Here is an 18,184-nt window from a genome sequence, read left to right as displayed (position 1 = left end):
TCCATTCTAAAGGCTTTTTAATAAATATGGCAACATTTTGTGACGTTTCATCGTTGCTGACGCGTAGTGAAGTGTTTTGAGAGTCTTGTGAAGGCAACAGAACTTACGTAACGCATATGGTTTTTTTAAAATAGTTTTTCATTTCTCGATGCGTCCTTAAAGTGTCGGAATATACTGCGTTTACCCTACCCCAAGAGCGAGGGGTAACAATTACCATCCCTTTTTTTTAAATTACATCAAAACTATGAGAGGCAGGAGCCAGCAATTTATGATGAGTGAACCTAGAATATAGACCTGTATCTTGCATGTTTCAATTTAAGTTTAATTTAGCTAGTAAAAAAAATGGCATTTAAAAAAAGTAGTCAAAGAAATCCTTTTTTACGGTAACCTATATATCCCTTATTCAAGAATTTCTTTCTTACTGCCAAATCAAACAATGATGTGGTTACTGGTTAGGCAGAAATTTATCTGTAATTTTTGACCACAATGGTCAATGTATGCCATAGAGGCTCTGACCGCTCTGTAATGATGATAGGCCTTTTTTCACTAGTCTTCTCAAAGTCAGACTTATCTTTATAGTTCTGAAATTGATTTGTCTTCATGATGCTGAAAAACAGTTGGCAATGAAAATCAGTGAACGTGCAGAATAATCTAGGATTCTAGGTACAAGAATTTTCATAGTATAGCTAGGCTAAGCTAGCTTGCTAGGGTGCTAGGCTATATAGAATTTTTTTTTATGTGCTGGTAAGTGGTAGCTAAGCCTGGTAGGCCACTAACCACTACCAGTACAGTGTATACATAGGAACTTGGTACTATAGCATATAGGTAGGTACCTTTTGTAGTAGAATCCTCAATTCTGCTTGTTCAATCCAAAAATACGTTCCAATTATATATAAAGTTTGTCAAGACAGTCTAGTTACAGGTTTTCCAAGTCAAATGAAGTGTGATGCTCACTGATGCTTCATTTATAGGTACTGCCACTCTCTGCTCTCAAATGATCAAATTAGCTACTTCCCTAGGCTATAGATTATCGTCTAAGAGACTAAGACTGATACGGTGATACATATACATTATACTTTATACCTACACTCCTACACCTACAGTAATGATGAGTACACAGAGTGCCGAGTGATTATAAATTGTAAAATTAGTTTAGCCATCAACTCGATGATTTACGTAGAACGTTTCACGTTTGACATGAGTAGAGAGCCTGTTTTTTCACTAGGATAAATACCTTTGTTCACCAGACTTCACCTACGTAGCCTCGGTAGCTATAGCTAACTCATCTGCCAGCTAGTACAGCGTAATCTTAAATAACGGCAAGAATAAAATATACAACGTTGATTTCATCAATAATGTTCATCAGAAAAATACTCACCTTTCACCAAAGTGTAATATGCAGCAATAAAATTATGAGCTCAAAATTCAGATCGTGGCCAAGATTCATTTAGGTATCAGCATTCTTCATTGTTCATAGGGTTTGCGCCACCACAATTTTGAGCAGAGATCTAAGAAAATGGGAAGCATCACAACCATTACGATAAACATATCTAAACGAAATAATTTCTGAACATTTTCTCACAAGAATTAAAATGCGAATAATAAAACATCATCCTATTCAATATTATTTTTCTTCAATTTATGTTGATTGCAGTTTGATTGTGGGTGATAAATATTTGATTATAAGTATTTTGGCAAATTATAGCTTTTTTCATTATTCGCATATGTTAATGAGATAGATTCATTCTAATAAAAATCATAATAACTCCAACTTAAATTGAAACAATCATCTGGATTCATACAGCGAAAGTTTCTTGATTCGTCCGTATAATTTTAGCGCGATACTGTGGAAATATGCTGTTTGACTTGTCTTCGTGTGATACACGCTATGTCTTGGCATTCTTGTTGACGAAAGGTTACTCTGACGGTGACCTAGGGAGGTTAGTTTGGTTAGAACCGTCGTTCAGTTGCAATGTGGAGTTCCATTGTCATCTTTTAACTTTCGTTTTCATGGCTGTCTTTCATTTATTCTGAACTTTGTAATTTACTAGTTTGTTTGTTCCGTTATCGTTGTGATTCTGTCATAGAATCGAAAAATAACGTAATATATATAGTTGGCTTTGATCCCAACAAAAGTTTTAAAACTGGAATTATGACATAACACAGTAAAGAAATACGATAAATTGTCCTGCCAAGAAAGAATTTTTCACCTATATTCGATCACCTTCGTTAAACGAGGAATGAATTAATGATCTGCAATCAAAATCTCTTCTCAGTTCTTCATGCACAAGGTATTTGAAAGTAAATTGATTATTTATCAAGGCTGTATATAAGTAAAAAAATAACGAGATATCATAGTTACTATATGCTCAAAAGTTGAACTGCACCTTAATTTAAATAGATTTTTACTTGTCATGCCCTATCATCGGCTTATGTACTTATTTAATAGTTGAAAGCCAACACGTATTTGTTTGCTCACTATTCCGTCTTTTTATTTATTTTTAATACCGTACTAACAATAAATCTCATAATAAATTCATTATATGAACTTTCAAGTTTTTTAACTCCCTGCAGCGCTTAATGGCGTTTAGTCACGGCATTACAATATGATTAATAGAGCACCACGCGCCTATCGATAATAGAAACATAATGCGTCTTGAGTCTGCCTTTCCTAGCAAGCCTTTAGTGATCACTTCCGGCGACGTTGATGATATCGTTAATCATAAATGATATTCAGCCAATCATCATTCAAAATTTGGACTGAACCTGCAAATCACAGACGTTTTACGATAACCTTACACCTACAATACCGACGTTATACGATAAAATACGACCATCCTTATACCTACAATACCGACGTTATACGATGCACATGCAGCCATGGTAGATGGCGTATAACGTCGGTATTGTAGGATGATCGTAGCGGCCACTCATACGATCATTCTCGTACACTCGGTTTTTGAAATATTTTTCGTGGCATGGCTTTATGAGTTCAATAGCAGCTCAGCTTTGCCGGTACTTGAGAAAAAGGTTATTGTTGGTCAATTGAATTCCATCTTTTATATATGTGCTAATATTAACTTGCCCAGTGCTATTACTCCATCCAATTGATAAATACCTATATTATCATTTGTATCGTTCTTCGTTTTACCATCTAAGAACGATTATTGAAGAAAGCAATGCTGCGGTGAACCGCGATGAACGCTTTCATGAGCGACCTATTCCGGTGCAATGTGCTATGCGAGCTCCTACGCGCGGAGAATTTAGTGAGCTTGTCACAAAAGCGATACACCTTTTGCCCGCGTGTGCGTCTTCCTCACACAGGTTGGCTCGGCAGAAGGGCCGATCAGTTGCTACTCGTAGAAAGTGTGTTAATATTTGGACGATACTACCCATATATTTTTCTGAGGGCAGAGTGTAGTGGGTGTGCTATGTGGAGGAAGTGTGCATAGCGTTCAGAGTGTGCACAGTGTGTTTAAAGTTTAGAGTGTGCATAGTGTTTAGGGTGCGCACTGAGTGCAGAATTAGCAGAGTGTGCAGAGTGTGCAGGCAACGCCCTAGCCTGGAGTAACTATGCCGACACGCGACAACTTCTGCGAGGACTTCAGCCGTAGATTTGTTCTTTCGACTCTGGACATTTGGCTGTCGGTCATTTGTTCAGATCAAACTTGCTTGCGAGGGGCCGTACGTGAACCGCTGTTTCAGCACAGCTGTTTCTGAAACGCTTATTAGAACCGTTGCCTCGGAACTGTTGTCTCTGAATCACTGCTTTAGAACCGCTGTCTCTGAACAGCTGCCTCTGAACTGCTGTCTCTGAACAGCTGCGTTAGAACCGCGGTTTTTGAAACCGTGCATTTGAATTGAACCGCTCTTCCTCAGTGGTAATAAAACTTTTTCGGTAATCATTGCGGCTTCTAAAAAGAGTTTCGTAATAGCATTGCTTGTTCGCAAGATTTTTTCTTTATCTGATTTCTTTTCCTAAAAACAATTTATTTACGTGTTCATCATCGGCATAACTGTACTGTTATCATATTAAAATCAAATGCCTAAACTGAAAGTCCTACGGCTCCAATGACGCCAGCGGCTGTAGATCTCGTACAGGAACGCGACAGCTGTAGGCCCTGCTGACCTACATCTGCAGCGCCGTCAGCAACAATGACCGACGCAGCAACATCTGCCTTGCGCGCCATAGGTATGCCGGCTATGTGCATGACGATGCGATCCATCCGCGGTGTCGTTCACAGTTACGCGAGCCGACGGGCGTCGAGATTTGATAAGCATGTCGATCATGCGGGAACGATGAACGGGCTACGTCAAGTAAATTCTTCCACTCGAGTTATATTCAATAGAGAAATGTTATCATTCGTATACGTCTTCGATTTTGCAACCAAGAACGATGTGCAATGATGTGATGAATCATTGCCTCAGGCGGTCAGGATAGTAGTCTTCCCACGACTTAATTCTGACGCTCGCACTGCAGAGGATCGGAAATTTTTTGGACCATCGGACTTATTGAACTGATTTCTGATCACAAGATTAGATAAATCGATTATTTTTAGTCAATAAAGACAAAGGATTATTAAATTATTAAGTATTAATAATTTGGTGTTTCGCAAACTGAACTCCGTAAGTTTTTCTCTATTAAGAAGCATCTAATTTGAAAATACTTTTAATTTGCAGGGCTTGATTAACAAATTAATTTCTCCAGGCAGGAGAAAGGCCTACATCTAAGGAAATGCCCGTTCACGGCAAGCAATTTTCGTATAAACAAAATGATCTAATTTAAAAAAAGGAAATGAACAAAATGTTCATATCAGAATTCTTTTGTGCAAGTATTATGAGTATCATGAAATTCTGCTCATTAACGGAGAGCAGATGGTGAATTTTACTCATTTTGACTATTTCTAAATTCCGACATTGAACTTGATTTTTGCGCCTCAAGAGTCAGTGATTATTTCCGATTTTAGATTTGCCTTCGATACTCTGGCATTTCTAGCAACGTGAAAAAATAGTTACTGTGGAAATGACCGCAGTTGAGCTACGGAAATGAAATAAAGATGCAGTTTTTATAGCTTTTGCGGCTTAAGCAACCGTTTACTGGAATGTCGCGATCATTGCTGATGCAGGCAAGCTTGTTCATGACTGGATGAAGCTTTCAATTTTGATGTCGATTAGTATTAAAGAATGCTATTACTTTCAATGCTATTTGAATAATAGTATGTTTGTTTACTGCTCTGATAAATTTGAACTTTCATTCGTCTTTACTCACCACTATACATTTTTAGACGAAGAAGCAAGGTATCCTAATGATACATACTTAGATTCAATTCTAAATTTGATTTGTTTTCAATTATAATCAAAATGCTCGTTAATTCTCGCAGCGAGCATAAAGCGGTTTGTTTACTCAAATATTATTTGCACGTTTGATCTTTAGTTTCTCATTTCAAGAAACCTAGTCAAAGTCTGATTGTAAAGGAGCTCTCTCTGAATTGCAGTGCCATTTTGCTCGGAATTGTTATTCTGCGTCAAATATTGTTTCAACTATAAAAGATATATTTGCTCAAACAAAATACTGGGTGAATATTTGGAATACAAATGAAAAGGAAATTAATCTTGCTTCTCTCTTGTGGTTATGTCGTAAGTATCTCTGGATGCAGGACACTTTAACTACGTAGGAACTAAGTCCTTGTGAGAGACAGGATAGCTTAGGAAGATCCGGCTTCACGACAATGATTGTTGCGCTGCAACTGCAGAGTGTATAGAGCAGATAGATTCTACTCTAGCGTCTTATTACACTAATGATTGTTGTTTGGCCAGAAAAATGACGTATCAGTGCTGATACGTCATTTTTCAGTACGTGCAGAAAGTATTTCACTAGTTGCAAAAGATGACCCTAAGTTTCACACATGCGTCTGCATCAGCTCCACGTGACTGAAGCTATCGCGCCGGCTTGCAGACCTCTTCTTTTGAATTAGAATTGATCTTAACAATGGTATCGTAGATGAGATAGCAAGAAGACAGGCGTTCATCACCATTACTTGCCGGGTGGTTGTAGCTTTGCTCTAACGAATGCATTCATCCGAATTGTTCTTCAAATTTTGCATTAATTACGTATTTTCTTGCACATGACTTCTACGGAAAGATGTAATATGTACTGTTGTATTCATCTTATATGACGCACATTAAAATCTAGAAGGGATCCGTGTAGCGAATATCAATGCGACGACATGAGTGAGTTGTTATATAAGTTTCGTCCGCCTTGTGCCATTGTGCCCCTGAGATACAATAGAGGAATTGCAGAGCTGTTACCGCCGTCTGCTACACTTATAATTGCAGCGACGGTGATGCCGCGACAGCGTGCGTGGCGCAATCTTCCTATATGTTCTGTGATGCGTGTTCTCTGAGTCTCTCTGATACATGATCTCTGAGTCTCTGTGATGCGTGTTCTTTGAGTCTCTGTGATGTGTGTTCTCTGAGTCTCTGTAATATATGTTCACTTAGTCTCTCTGTTACGTGTTTTTTGAGACTCTGATCCGCTCCCTGTTAGTGCTATGGATAAGAAAGTCTCATTATATGGACATTATGACATTATTTGGAAATCTTGCTGAGTACCGCGATTCCCTACATAGAATCAGATTCTGACTCACTTATATTAAGCAGCGTGGATAAGGATGGAAAGATGATTATAATTAGCACCTTTCGTAAACTTTACTGAAGAATTCTATTAAGAAAAGTGCACATCGCGAAATAATGAAATGAACAATAACGTAATGTTATCCAACAATACCATAAAAATTAACTTTCCAGTAAATCCAAAACAATACAATAGGTGAAAAGACAATAATAAAACGGGTTTACCTAACTGAATAAATGATGAGGAGTAATCGCACATTGTACCCAGTGAAAATTTACAGACGCGTCAGCTTCTGATTTGGATTATCAGAAGCTGGGGCGACTCTAAATTTTGTTACCCAGTGAAAATTTACAGACGCGACAGCTTCTGATTCCAGAAGCTGGGGCGACTCTAAATTTTGTTAGGGTAGTTTAGTGTGGCAGAGATTCTGCGACGCGCTGAGATCCACCACTTCACCCACACACTTACACAAACGAATGAGTCATATTTTACTCATAATGACACGCTTCTTGCAGGTAGCACTGATACGCACAATTGTCGGGCCCCAACTGGGTATGGATGGTTCACAAACGAGGAGAAGTGCATCGCTAATTGGACAAAGTTTTGTTTATTTCTCCTAGTGCGTGCACTGCAGGACCGCCCCAGCGCCCAGACCCGTGCACCAGCGGCGCTTGCATCGACCAACGGTTTTTTGTGTGTCGAAGGACAGCGAAAGTTGGGACCTGCCCACACTGTATACGCCCTCTCATATACAGAGCTGTATTGCTGCACTTAGTCCAGATAGAGAATAATTATATCAACACGAATGTACTTTAATAGATCAAACGTTCATTCGTGACTGCAAGGCTATATTGCTGCACTTAGTCCAGATAGAGAATAACTATATCAACACGAATGTACTTTAATAGATCAAACGTTCATTCGTGACTGCATGCAAAGGCTATATTGCTGCACTTAGTCCAGATAGAGAATAACTATATCAACATGAATGCACTATAATAGATCATTCGTATATGCGTGACTGGAGTGATATTTTGTTTCGCTATACTGCAGACGGACGATACGAATGCTATAATTACTCATTATATATAGGCCTATGAGTAATTAAATGTTATTTTGTATATTATAATTATATCATTGCCTATATAAGTTAATTTATGTTATAGTTGGTCTGAGGACTTTCGTACACGAGGGTCTTGCACATTCGCTCATTTCTTGTGGCAAACATTTGGTTTTAAGGAGCAGCTTGCTTTGCGCCTCTCAAATGTGTAGCTGTAAATGCACAATAGCATTCTGAGATGTTCATTTTGAACTGCAGTGTTGGTGTCGCATTGCAACGATAGTGCACTGCACACACGCAAGCCTTTTATTCACATTTTATTTAATAGTTTTATATACCGGGATATGCTGCATCGCTCGCGTTAGTTAGACAATAGTTTACAATATACATGTTATGCCTAGCAGTTCTAGGGTAAATATTTGTACTTTAGGGGCGTGTTTATATAGTGTAGAAGCTATTATGTGGCCTATATATTTTAGTGAGAAACGTTTCATAATTTATCCATTATTAATCTAATAAATTTACGCAATTTTCCATGTATCCAATCTCTATTTTTTTTATTATTCAAGCAAAAGTAATCTTAGAAATTATCGGTAAAATGTTAAAATTATTTAATCGAAGTGGTTAGTAAAATTGAACGTAATTTCGTTCAAAATTGGAGAAGAAAAAAACGAAAATAACGAGAAATTTGAATAAAATAAGGACTAGAAACCTATTTTTTGAGGATGATGTTAAAAACTCTCAACTATTGTAGAATGCGAAGTCGCAGACCAAACATTAGGAAATGTTATCCAAAGAGCGTAAAAAGCTGACAGCACAGAACGCACTATATAAGGAACTATGTCACCGGCCATTCTACGCTCGATTCCTTTTTAGCGCATTTTTTCATTTATGGGAAAAAAGGCGCCCGTCCGTCCGTCCGTCCGTGACTTCACGGACGGACGAGAAAATGCGCTCTCTGTCACTCACTGCAGTGAGTACTGATCTAATTTTTTAATTTCCCGGATGATGTACTCCTGCATTTAACAACCGAATACATAAAATTTAATGATCTCCAAATAATAAAGCGTATCAGTTATCGGAGAGAAACTAGGGGTTTCTCGCAATGAATGTATTCGTTTGCTGCTTTGCATTTTGCTGCTTGCTGGCATAGTCCGTTTCCTCGTCGCGAACTCGTGGCGGTCGTCGGTAGGCAGGATACCGCGGAAATGCTCTGAATGTTTGAGTTTCCCCTCGCCTCCTTCGCTGCAGTGCGCGTGACTTTTGATAGACCGTCCTGCATGGCGGTATTATGGAGAATAGTTACGAGTTTGCAAGTCCGTCAGCAAATCACTGACCGCCTTTCGTGCTAAAGCCAATAATCGCAGACGAGAAATTGGCTGCTGCATGCACTCATGCTGGTTTTGACAGTACGGCCTCTTCATATTGTGACGTCACTTGTGAATATCAGCATGAAGTCTTCTAATTTATTCCATTTAATCCTGTGTCTAAATCACACGCATTCAATTTTTGAGTATTTTGCTGTTATTAGATATAGATTTAGAGTGCAATAATGCAAAATTTGGCTGAAGATTGCTAGTTTAAGATTCGTCTGGGTAATTGTTCTATTTCTGAACTTATATTCTGTACTCGTGTCTCGTCTGAGTCGTGATCAAGCGCTTTAGCGCGTACCTGGAACATTTTTCTTTAGATTGACTTTTTCTTGCTCACAAATGATGAAGAAATGCAAAAATTTCATTGCCGGAACTTATAGCTAATTCAGTCAATTAGGTTTAATGCGCTATATCATTCAAACACGATTGACATATACCGTGGACTTTCTGCAACTATTCCGCATAAATTTCTCTACTTTCTATAACGTCTTGCCTTCCCTATTGTACACTACCTGTACAGTTTTTAAAGATATCCTTGACGCATCTGACTTAGGAAAAATTTTTATCGATTAAGGAAATGTCAATTGTCAAACTTTCAAGCTCTAGTTCGAGCTATCAATATGTAATAAATATTTCTAATCCAAATAATCTTGGTTCATGAATTAAAGTTAGCTTCAATAAATTGATAAAAGTGAGCATGTTCTAATGTATATTTTTATTTTTCAGAAAAACAAGACCGATGTCCGTCATCCCTGAACTCAAATCGGCGCTCGTTCAACAAGAAGCGACACCAGCAATTGAGCTGCTGCTTTCCCTTTCTTTGAGAGGTCATTAGAGCCATCCGAAGGAATATTAATATGGTCAAGAGACAGAAAGTATAATAATAAAAATCTCGTGATCGGATCCACGGTTCATGGTTGCAGTCTGAATCATCGATTTGTTGGAACTTGTAGGGTGACAGCGAAGCGCCGATGCAGGCGCCTTGTTCTTCATAGTTGGCATGGCATGAGCATCCCTGCGTGTGGCCTCTACAGCTTCATGTATACGCTGTAACACGCAACTCAATTACAGCTTCATGTATAAGCTGTAACATAAACTCAACACTGGCATGCTTCATCCCACTCCAGTCCTGCTATATTCTACGACTCTACTGGTCTGTGTTTGATGAAACGCCTCTTCTCTTTTGTCAGAAATTCACAACAACTTCTCATTCAATTCAAAATGAAATAATCTTCTGATGGAACAACTCTTTTAAGACGCTTTACTCTACAACTGAATTCTCTCAGGTCAATATAATTTTATACCGATATATTTGAATTTTTAAATGAACGTTTTCAAAGAACGTTGGTGAAATATTTCGAATGTAATTGTATTTTTAAAGAGTATATATTGTGGTGTGGGAAAATGTGCCAGTGTTTGTGAATAATTCAGTCTCACGAGTCTAGCTCTGCAAAACATCAAACCCTTGAACGGATTGCAGCGAAAAAATTCTATATTAATAAGAAATAAGGCCTAAGTGAAGTAAATGTAGGCCCAAATAGTAAGGAAGAAAAAGTATCCATAAGGACAATCTCAAGCTCAACCGAATGCAAGTCGTGTCTTATATATAGTACGATTTAAGCAAGAAGTTTCCGTGTAGAATAATATAGTTAGAGCCATATAGGGCTTTTGTTGTGCTGAAACTTACAAATCTTTATAGTGTAAGCCTAGAGAACGAGTGTTAATGTAGTCTTAAATGGAAGTTTATTCTGATCAGATTGTTGAAACTGACTGAAATAGTTATCAGAATATTTATGGTATGAAATCCCTCGGACACTGGACTGTGCAGATTCCAGAACAAAACTTTGACACAATTTAAAGGCTTCAAAAGTCGAGTAACACTGAACATACAAATTTAATAGTGTGAGGCGCGAGATGCATCCCTCCTTGAAACCTGCATTAAAAATGAACACTAAGAGCCGTCCACTAAACTAACCTGAAACATGATTCGAGTGGCACTGTTTCTTTGTGCCAGTAGAATTGAAGGTCCCTTTGACGCAGTCCATTGAATTGATTCAAATATCTTTGAATTGATTCATTCACGTAGTTGCTAAATGCTCGGGTATTATAAATACTAAGATTTTCTTGATTATAATGATATCCTTCGTATAATTATAGAGAATATGCGCGAATGTATGTATATATATAACTTGAAAGAGAGCCCTCCCCGAGAAAAGTCTACGGGAATCACCTCGCCATCTTGCGCAACTAGAGCGCAGTCGAGACCTCTGCTCCTAAAATAGCCGCTGTGACATGCTGGCGGCACACGCTGCCTCTCTGCCTGCCGCTAGTTAGCTTCTAGTGACGATACGCGATTGTGGTTCGTCTTTCTGCTAGTCACTTAGTCGTATGTTGTGTGACTAATACCTTGTCTTTGTGATAACGACAAGAAATAATATTACAAGGAATACTGTTAAGAGATAATCGATAAATTTGTATAAACAAAACCCTGTTGTCCGAGCTCAGAAAAAAATTATCAATGGCAAACTTTGGTTTCTAAAATTACTAAAAATAGCTTCGTCTAAGCAACTGACAATCTACGACAGTATGAAGAATTTTTATGCAATTTCTATGCACCGCTTTCATCAAACCTCAACGTTTTATCCGTTATTCGATTTGACAAAAGTTCGCAATAGTAACCAAATATGTCTCGCATAACATGCTGCTATAGGAATACGCACAGCTGCAATAGCTCAAGAATTAAGTGTTTTTGCGCAGATGTTCGTCACAATATCGGCTGGTAATTAGCCAACTGACCGAGAGGAAGTGCTTGGAAATTTGATGTAGTATCAGAGATACTAAATGTGACGTCTTGAGTGATTCCGTCCACGTGTGCATTTGTAAAATTATCGAAAAATCGAGTGGAAAGGAGCGGGAAACGCCCGAATATCTCGTATGATTGACTATTTATTCTGGAAATAGAAAAGTGTGTGAACTGAAAATCGAAAACGCCTGAGTACGAGAATATTGCAAACAGAAGGCAATCACTCCAGACCTCTGGGAATTTCTTTGCAGTCCCAAACGGGGCTTGGCTTCCTGCATATTTATAGTGCAGCGACTTGCCAATTCCCTAGAGATTGCGATAATGACCTAAAAAATGCTTCGTTCCAAACTGAAACATCAAATGGGTTTTAGTGCTGGAAATAACCACATGTGAAAGACAACGCAATAATCCATGCAAGGTATTGTATGCCAGCAGTAGGTGGAGGTGGCAGACTTGGAGGAGTGCCAACTGCAGATGCTGACTGTGCCAGGTGGTGTGGCACTCTCCTTCGTCACACTCGTCGCACTTCAGTCTATTTATTCACGTTTGTGCTCACTTTCATGTGCACCTTTCAATCACATGTACAAAATCCCATTACGTGTGCTCAGGAGATTATAAGATATTTCTTCACGATTACTACACCACACGAAACTTGGTGAGATTTGTGTAATAATTCACGGCTTGTGTTGGCTATACATGCTACACCTTTGCTCTAAATCAGTGGCCAAATGAAATTTTTATTATATAGAAAAATCAAGAAAGAAGTAGAGTGCGCATTCGATGCTTCATCTCATCAGGAGCCCAGTGCATTTGTTATCATGAGTGTTCCACGATAGAAGTAATGGGATTTAAGATAAATCATCGGATTCATTTCTGCAGCTGCAAATTGATTTTAAAAGAAGCTCTAGTTTTTGCCATACTCTCTATTGTATAAAAAATCATTGCTTATCAGGGCTGCAGTTGTTAGATGGCAGAGCATTATCAATAGCACCGTTATCTTCATTATCTCTCCCGAGTCAATCACTTCAAGAAAACGAGAGCTTCGTTGACTAGCTGTTCGTAGTGCGATATCTAACTGCCTAGTGCCTAGTGGGATACCTAAATGCGCTTGGCGTTTCAAAAAAAAAAAACTATATAAAATTGGTAACTAAAAACACAATCATCGGACAGCAGATAAATTGTTTCAACGGCCATCTCGATTTTTCATTTATAACCTTCTGTTTTTACTGTGGATCTACGTGAGAACTTATGATAAGTGGCATTTGATTCGGTGTTGAATGATTTGATGAAACGCTGATCAGTTTTCTAAGTTGTTTGTTTTAACTAACGGACATCATTTCAGTTATTTGTACCAGTCGTAAATGCAAGTGAAACTGTCAAAACAAATGAAACTTAAATACAAGTGAATCAAGTCTTCATTGGTTCGTACAGTTGGCTATTGAAACCGCCTACCATATTTTTCTAATAACGAACAACTGACTACACAATGCCAGTTGCTCCGTCAGTGACGTCGTACTACCCGAGTAGGAGTACCAGTTACTACCGAAGTAGTACTACGCCATCTGCCAGCTCCTATCTAGGACGAACTCCCTCCCTAGACCGTTCTGGATACTCCTCCTACACCTCTAGTTATGGTGGTGGATCTTATTCAGGCTATACTAGCTCCTACGCATCTAGATATAGTGCAACGAAGCCACCTAGACCCTCTTATACTTCTTCATACTCATCAGAAAGTTATCGTAGTCGAACGAATCGAGACCCATCCCCAGCGCGGACAAGTTATTACAGACAGTCTTCAGAATCCCGCGAGTCTGAGGAACGAAGTACTAGCAGTCGAGGTTTGGGATCACGTTCTGTGTCTGATACGTCGTCTCGGTATGCGTCTTCTACGTTATCATCCAGACTACGTGACAATTCCAGCTCCCGAGACTCTGGTTACAGTTCAAGGCTGACGACATCTTCCCGTGATCGCTCGTCTGACATCCGGAACGGTAACTCCGTAGAAACAAAATCCTACGGACCTAGTGCGTCATCATACGCCTCGAACTACCGATGGGAAGGACGTTCAAAAAATAAAGAAAAGAGTATCGAGAGAGACGAAAACGATGATAGGGAAAAAGAAAAAGTGCGAGTGAGTGAAAGAGTTCGGAATTACGAAAGTTTTGACGATGACACACCCCCTAGCTCCACCTCCGCACGTGTCGCGTCGGAGGAAGCCGCTGCTCGGCGCAAACGGGACGATGACTGGATCTCGGCCCGTCGGCAGCGGTTGGGGCTGTCACCTATTCGCAAAAGCAGAACCAGTAGCCCGGATCTTTATACTGCCAGGCCCCGGCAGTCAGTGGAACATAACGGTAACGATGAGGGTAACGAAGATGACAATGATAACGACGAGCGCCGGCAGTCGGTTTTGGAGCTTCGTCGTAAATACGACTCGTCCAACCTGAACGGGTACCCAAGTGACGATTCTTCGACCGTACGCCCCACGCCCACCATTAGATGCGAATCCCCAACTGAGAGCGTTGGCAGGCGACGAACTGACTCCGGTAACTACAGTCGGGACTCACCAACCTCAAATCATGCTTCTGCATCAGGCAACAAATCAGATTCGGAATCTGGTCGGGATTATCGTGACTCTAAACGTCTTGAATCTCCTCAACCGAGTAGGAAAAATCTAGGTTCACCTCAATCGCGATCCCCCGACGGCCGGAAGTCTCTCACAAACGGCACTTCGACAAAGGTGAGTTGTCAGTTGAATTTAAAAATTATTAATGATGTTCTGAATAATAGACTTGTTGCGTAAATTTAATGTACTAATAATATTATATTATCACGAATGAAATCGCTAACATAGTTTCAAGGTGACCGAGTGGTTAAGATCACAGAGATTGGTGCAACAATTACCTTCAACTTTAATAATACCTATATCCATAAAATTAATTAAAAATATAAATTACTTCTGAAATTAATCACTAAAACTATGATATTGATCTAATAGCTTCAAATTTATTTTTCTATATCGGTGAACAAGTTTGCAGATGCGCAACGCCTAATGAATATCGTAATTAATATAATATTTTTAGTGCAAAATAATAATAATTTAGTTAATTTTCCATAGTAACTAAAACGAAAACGCTCGTTACATATACAACTTTCACGATCTTTTTGAATTCGTGTCGTGAACGATGTATTGAGACAAAAAGAAATTTAAATGGAAATAAACGAAACACTTCAATAAGTCCGAAGTTATATTCTCTAATTCTATATTAAAAATTTTTGGTTCTCGCTCTGTAAAAATGGTGTCGGTGGAATTTTTACTTTTCCGTGTCTGCCTACAAAACATTCTAAGCTTATTTTCACCGAAGTGTTTGTAAAAATAACCACCTCACCTTGAAGAGCGAGTTAATAAAGTATGAAACTATTCGAAGGCAGATAAGAATTTATTTAAGTCACTCTTTATGAGATGGTTTTCATGTTCTGATAGCTTGGCGCCTCCAATCAAATAAGCGCAATATATAAAAATTTAACTCAGTACTCACTGCAGTGAGTGACAGAGAGCGCATTTTCTCGTCGACGAAAACATGAAGTCACGGACGGACAGACGGACGGACTTGGCGTCGGCGAGCACAATAGTGCATTTTTTCCATAAATTAGAAAATGCGCTAAAAAGTGGTGACATCACTCGTAAAAAATAGCTTTCCCACAGACAGTCATCATTTACAATATTACTTAGCCTAGACTTTAATGTAAACAAAGTTGGGTGAAAGCAAGACCCTCTTTTGAGTAATTGAGGACTTTTGGTGAAAACTCGTTGTTAACGTTGTCCTTGACTTTGTTTTCAACATTGTTTTGAAATTTGTCATTATTTCATCGAAAACTCGTTTATGCGGTCAGCGTTTAATGGAGCATGGACTGCTTCAATAAAGATTTTTTGACATGCATTTTTTAATTTTCTACAGTTTAGTGGGATGAATATCAATTGAGCGGCATATTTTAAATTTTTTGCTCTTGAACTTCACTTCATAATAAGGTCAAGCATTAAACAATTTCTTCAGGAGAATTTATGTCCAAAAAATAATACCAAAGTCAATTACTTTCGAAAAATCATAAGAAAGTGAATAAAATTTTAAATGAAAAAAAATCAGAACATGTCAAATCCAATTTGCCAACCATGCCACCCAGGGATTTGCACATTATCTAACGAAAGCGTTAATACAGTTCGTTATTATGTACGAGTAATGCTGTCGTAGTCTGGTCAGGACACAGGTCTGTTCAACGAACAAATCTTGCTTGAAAGTTAGAAATTATTAATGATATGTCATTCTAAAGTGACGCGACATATTACCGCTGCTTTAATGTCTTGAAAGTTTCCTAAAAATAAGTATACACGACCGAGGATATTTGGACGCGTTAAATCTCATTCGCTTAAGTTCTGCGCATGACGCACGCATCGCAGCAGCCAGGCAAGCAAGGCTACCCACTTGGCACTGCACCGCGTATATATTCTACGAGCTGTCCCTCTGGCGGCTGCCAACGCAACCTTCACCCTAAAGACCGCGGAATCACTTACGTTTTCGTTTGTCAATTGCAATAATAATGAAACAAATACCGCTTACCAATTTGTTTTTTTTCAAAGTTATCTGAAATTGAAGCTGTGAGTCAAAATTGAAGCATTGAGTTAGGTGTTCGAGACCTGCAACTAGCCGTGAATGTTCTGCGACATACAGAATCAGCCACTGGTCTAACCGCCTAATAAACGCTACCACCGCTAAATTTACGTCACTAAAATTCTGATTTCAGATCGGCTTTAATAAATTCCTGTGATTTTTCACCGATTTTCAGGGCGGATCAATGACAAGATCGTGCTTTGTATGAGGGCTGACTCGACTCTATAAAAATTAAAGATAATGTTGAACAATTTTTTCTTGTAGAGGCATAATTTCAAATCTATCCTAGATGGACTAAAGTGTAAGTTTTTCATTACCGTGTTTTTACTTTAAATGTAATATTCTAGGTATACAATTAATTAATTTGCATATCGCAGCAGTTTCCATTTCAAATTTTTGCGGCTCTTCAAATTTTCATGGACATTTATTCTATTAATTTGGTTGCTTGCTTCATTTAATTCGTTTAGAGGAACCAAGATTTCTGTTCGATTGAAGGATTGTGTGTGTTGTTTAGGCGTGAATTCTAGTTTTATATTGGGGTCAACAACATTAAATATAAACTTCTAAACAATAAACAAAAAAATAGTCAATAACATTAAATATTCACTCCTTAACAATAAACAATAGACAAGTAAGAACATTAAAAATACACTCCTAAACAATACACAATAAACAAGTTAATAACATTAAAAATACACTCCTAAACAATAAACAATGTAAGTCAATAATAATAAATATACACTTCTATATACAACAAACAATACAAGTTAACGTAATTTCCTAACGCTTGCTGAAACTAATGCTTGCGTGCAGTAGTGCTGGTATTGAAGTTTTTTAGCTCATTGTTTGACGTGTGCAGGAAATTCCGAAATTTGTAGCAAAAAATAAAACAGATAATAAATAACCTGTACGTGCTGCCACTACACTCAGACAAATGAGTGAAGCTTTGTCCAAATAACGATGCACTTGATGCCCTTGCATGTGTGGGAATCTTGACCAAGTTTGCACGAGCAGAAGAGCGTATCAGTTATACGTCTGCCCTCTGCGCGTGCTGTGGGTAAGAAAGTGTGTCACTATTTCGACGGAATGAAGCATTGATTTTTCTGTGTGGTCTTGTTAACTTGTATAGACACGCCCTCGGCCTAAATTCTCTGGTCACGCCAAGGCTGGGTATAGACTTTCGTACTCACCTCAAATTGGATGAAATTTCATTTCAATTATGAAATATTCCATCACAGAATAATGTTGTGTTGTAAAATAATTAATAATTTGTCTTCAATAGAAATTGAAAATGTTTGCATTAGTGGTAGATATTGAAATATTGACAGTGAATTCCGTAGATTTTCTCGAAAATTCTCTACTAGAAAACTACTTCATGTCATCTGTCCGCGAAGTTAGGTCACACTAATCTAATAATTAAATTTTCCTTGTGAATTCCGTTTTTATATCTTGCTGTTGCCTTTGTTTAAATTTGCCAATAATTACGATATTTTAGCATTTGATGTGGTTCAAAATTATTTTTCGAAACTACTCACTGCATTAAGAATGTTTTATGATTCCATGTCAGTGATGCCACTCTCACGAAATTATTTTTTCTTTTATAAATTCTGGGACGAACATTAACCGAAATATAATTGTCGTATAAAG

At 38.3% G+C, this 18,184-nt stretch overlaps 1 protein-coding gene across 3 annotated transcripts in view; it reads left to right on the top strand.

Annotated features, from left to right (window-relative positions):
* Positions 1-1,963: 1,963 nt before the first annotated feature.
* LOC108669488 (ubiquitin carboxyl-terminal hydrolase 2) overlaps positions 1,964-18,184 on the top strand; it is a 52,252-nt gene continuing 36,031 nt past the window's right edge. For all 3 annotated transcript variants that reach the window (XM_018156836.2, XM_018156835.2, XM_018156834.2), the window contains exons 1-2: positions 1,964-2,291; positions 9,794-14,610. In XM_018156836.2, coding sequence (XP_018012325.1) covers positions 13,357-14,610 — 1,254 coding nt within the window. In that variant the 5' untranslated portion in view covers positions 1,964-2,291; positions 9,794-13,356. The remainder of the gene's footprint in view (positions 2,292-9,793; positions 14,611-18,184) is intronic.

The sequence above is a fragment of the Hyalella azteca genome, unplaced genomic scaffold (genome assembly GCF_000764305.2).
Source record: "Hyalella azteca isolate HAZT.00-mixed unplaced genomic scaffold, Hazt_2.0.2 contig9428, whole genome shotgun sequence".
Lineage (NCBI taxonomy): Eukaryota > Metazoa > Arthropoda > Malacostraca > Amphipoda > Hyalellidae > Hyalella > Hyalella azteca.
This window is presented reverse-complemented; position numbering and strand designations above follow the sequence as displayed.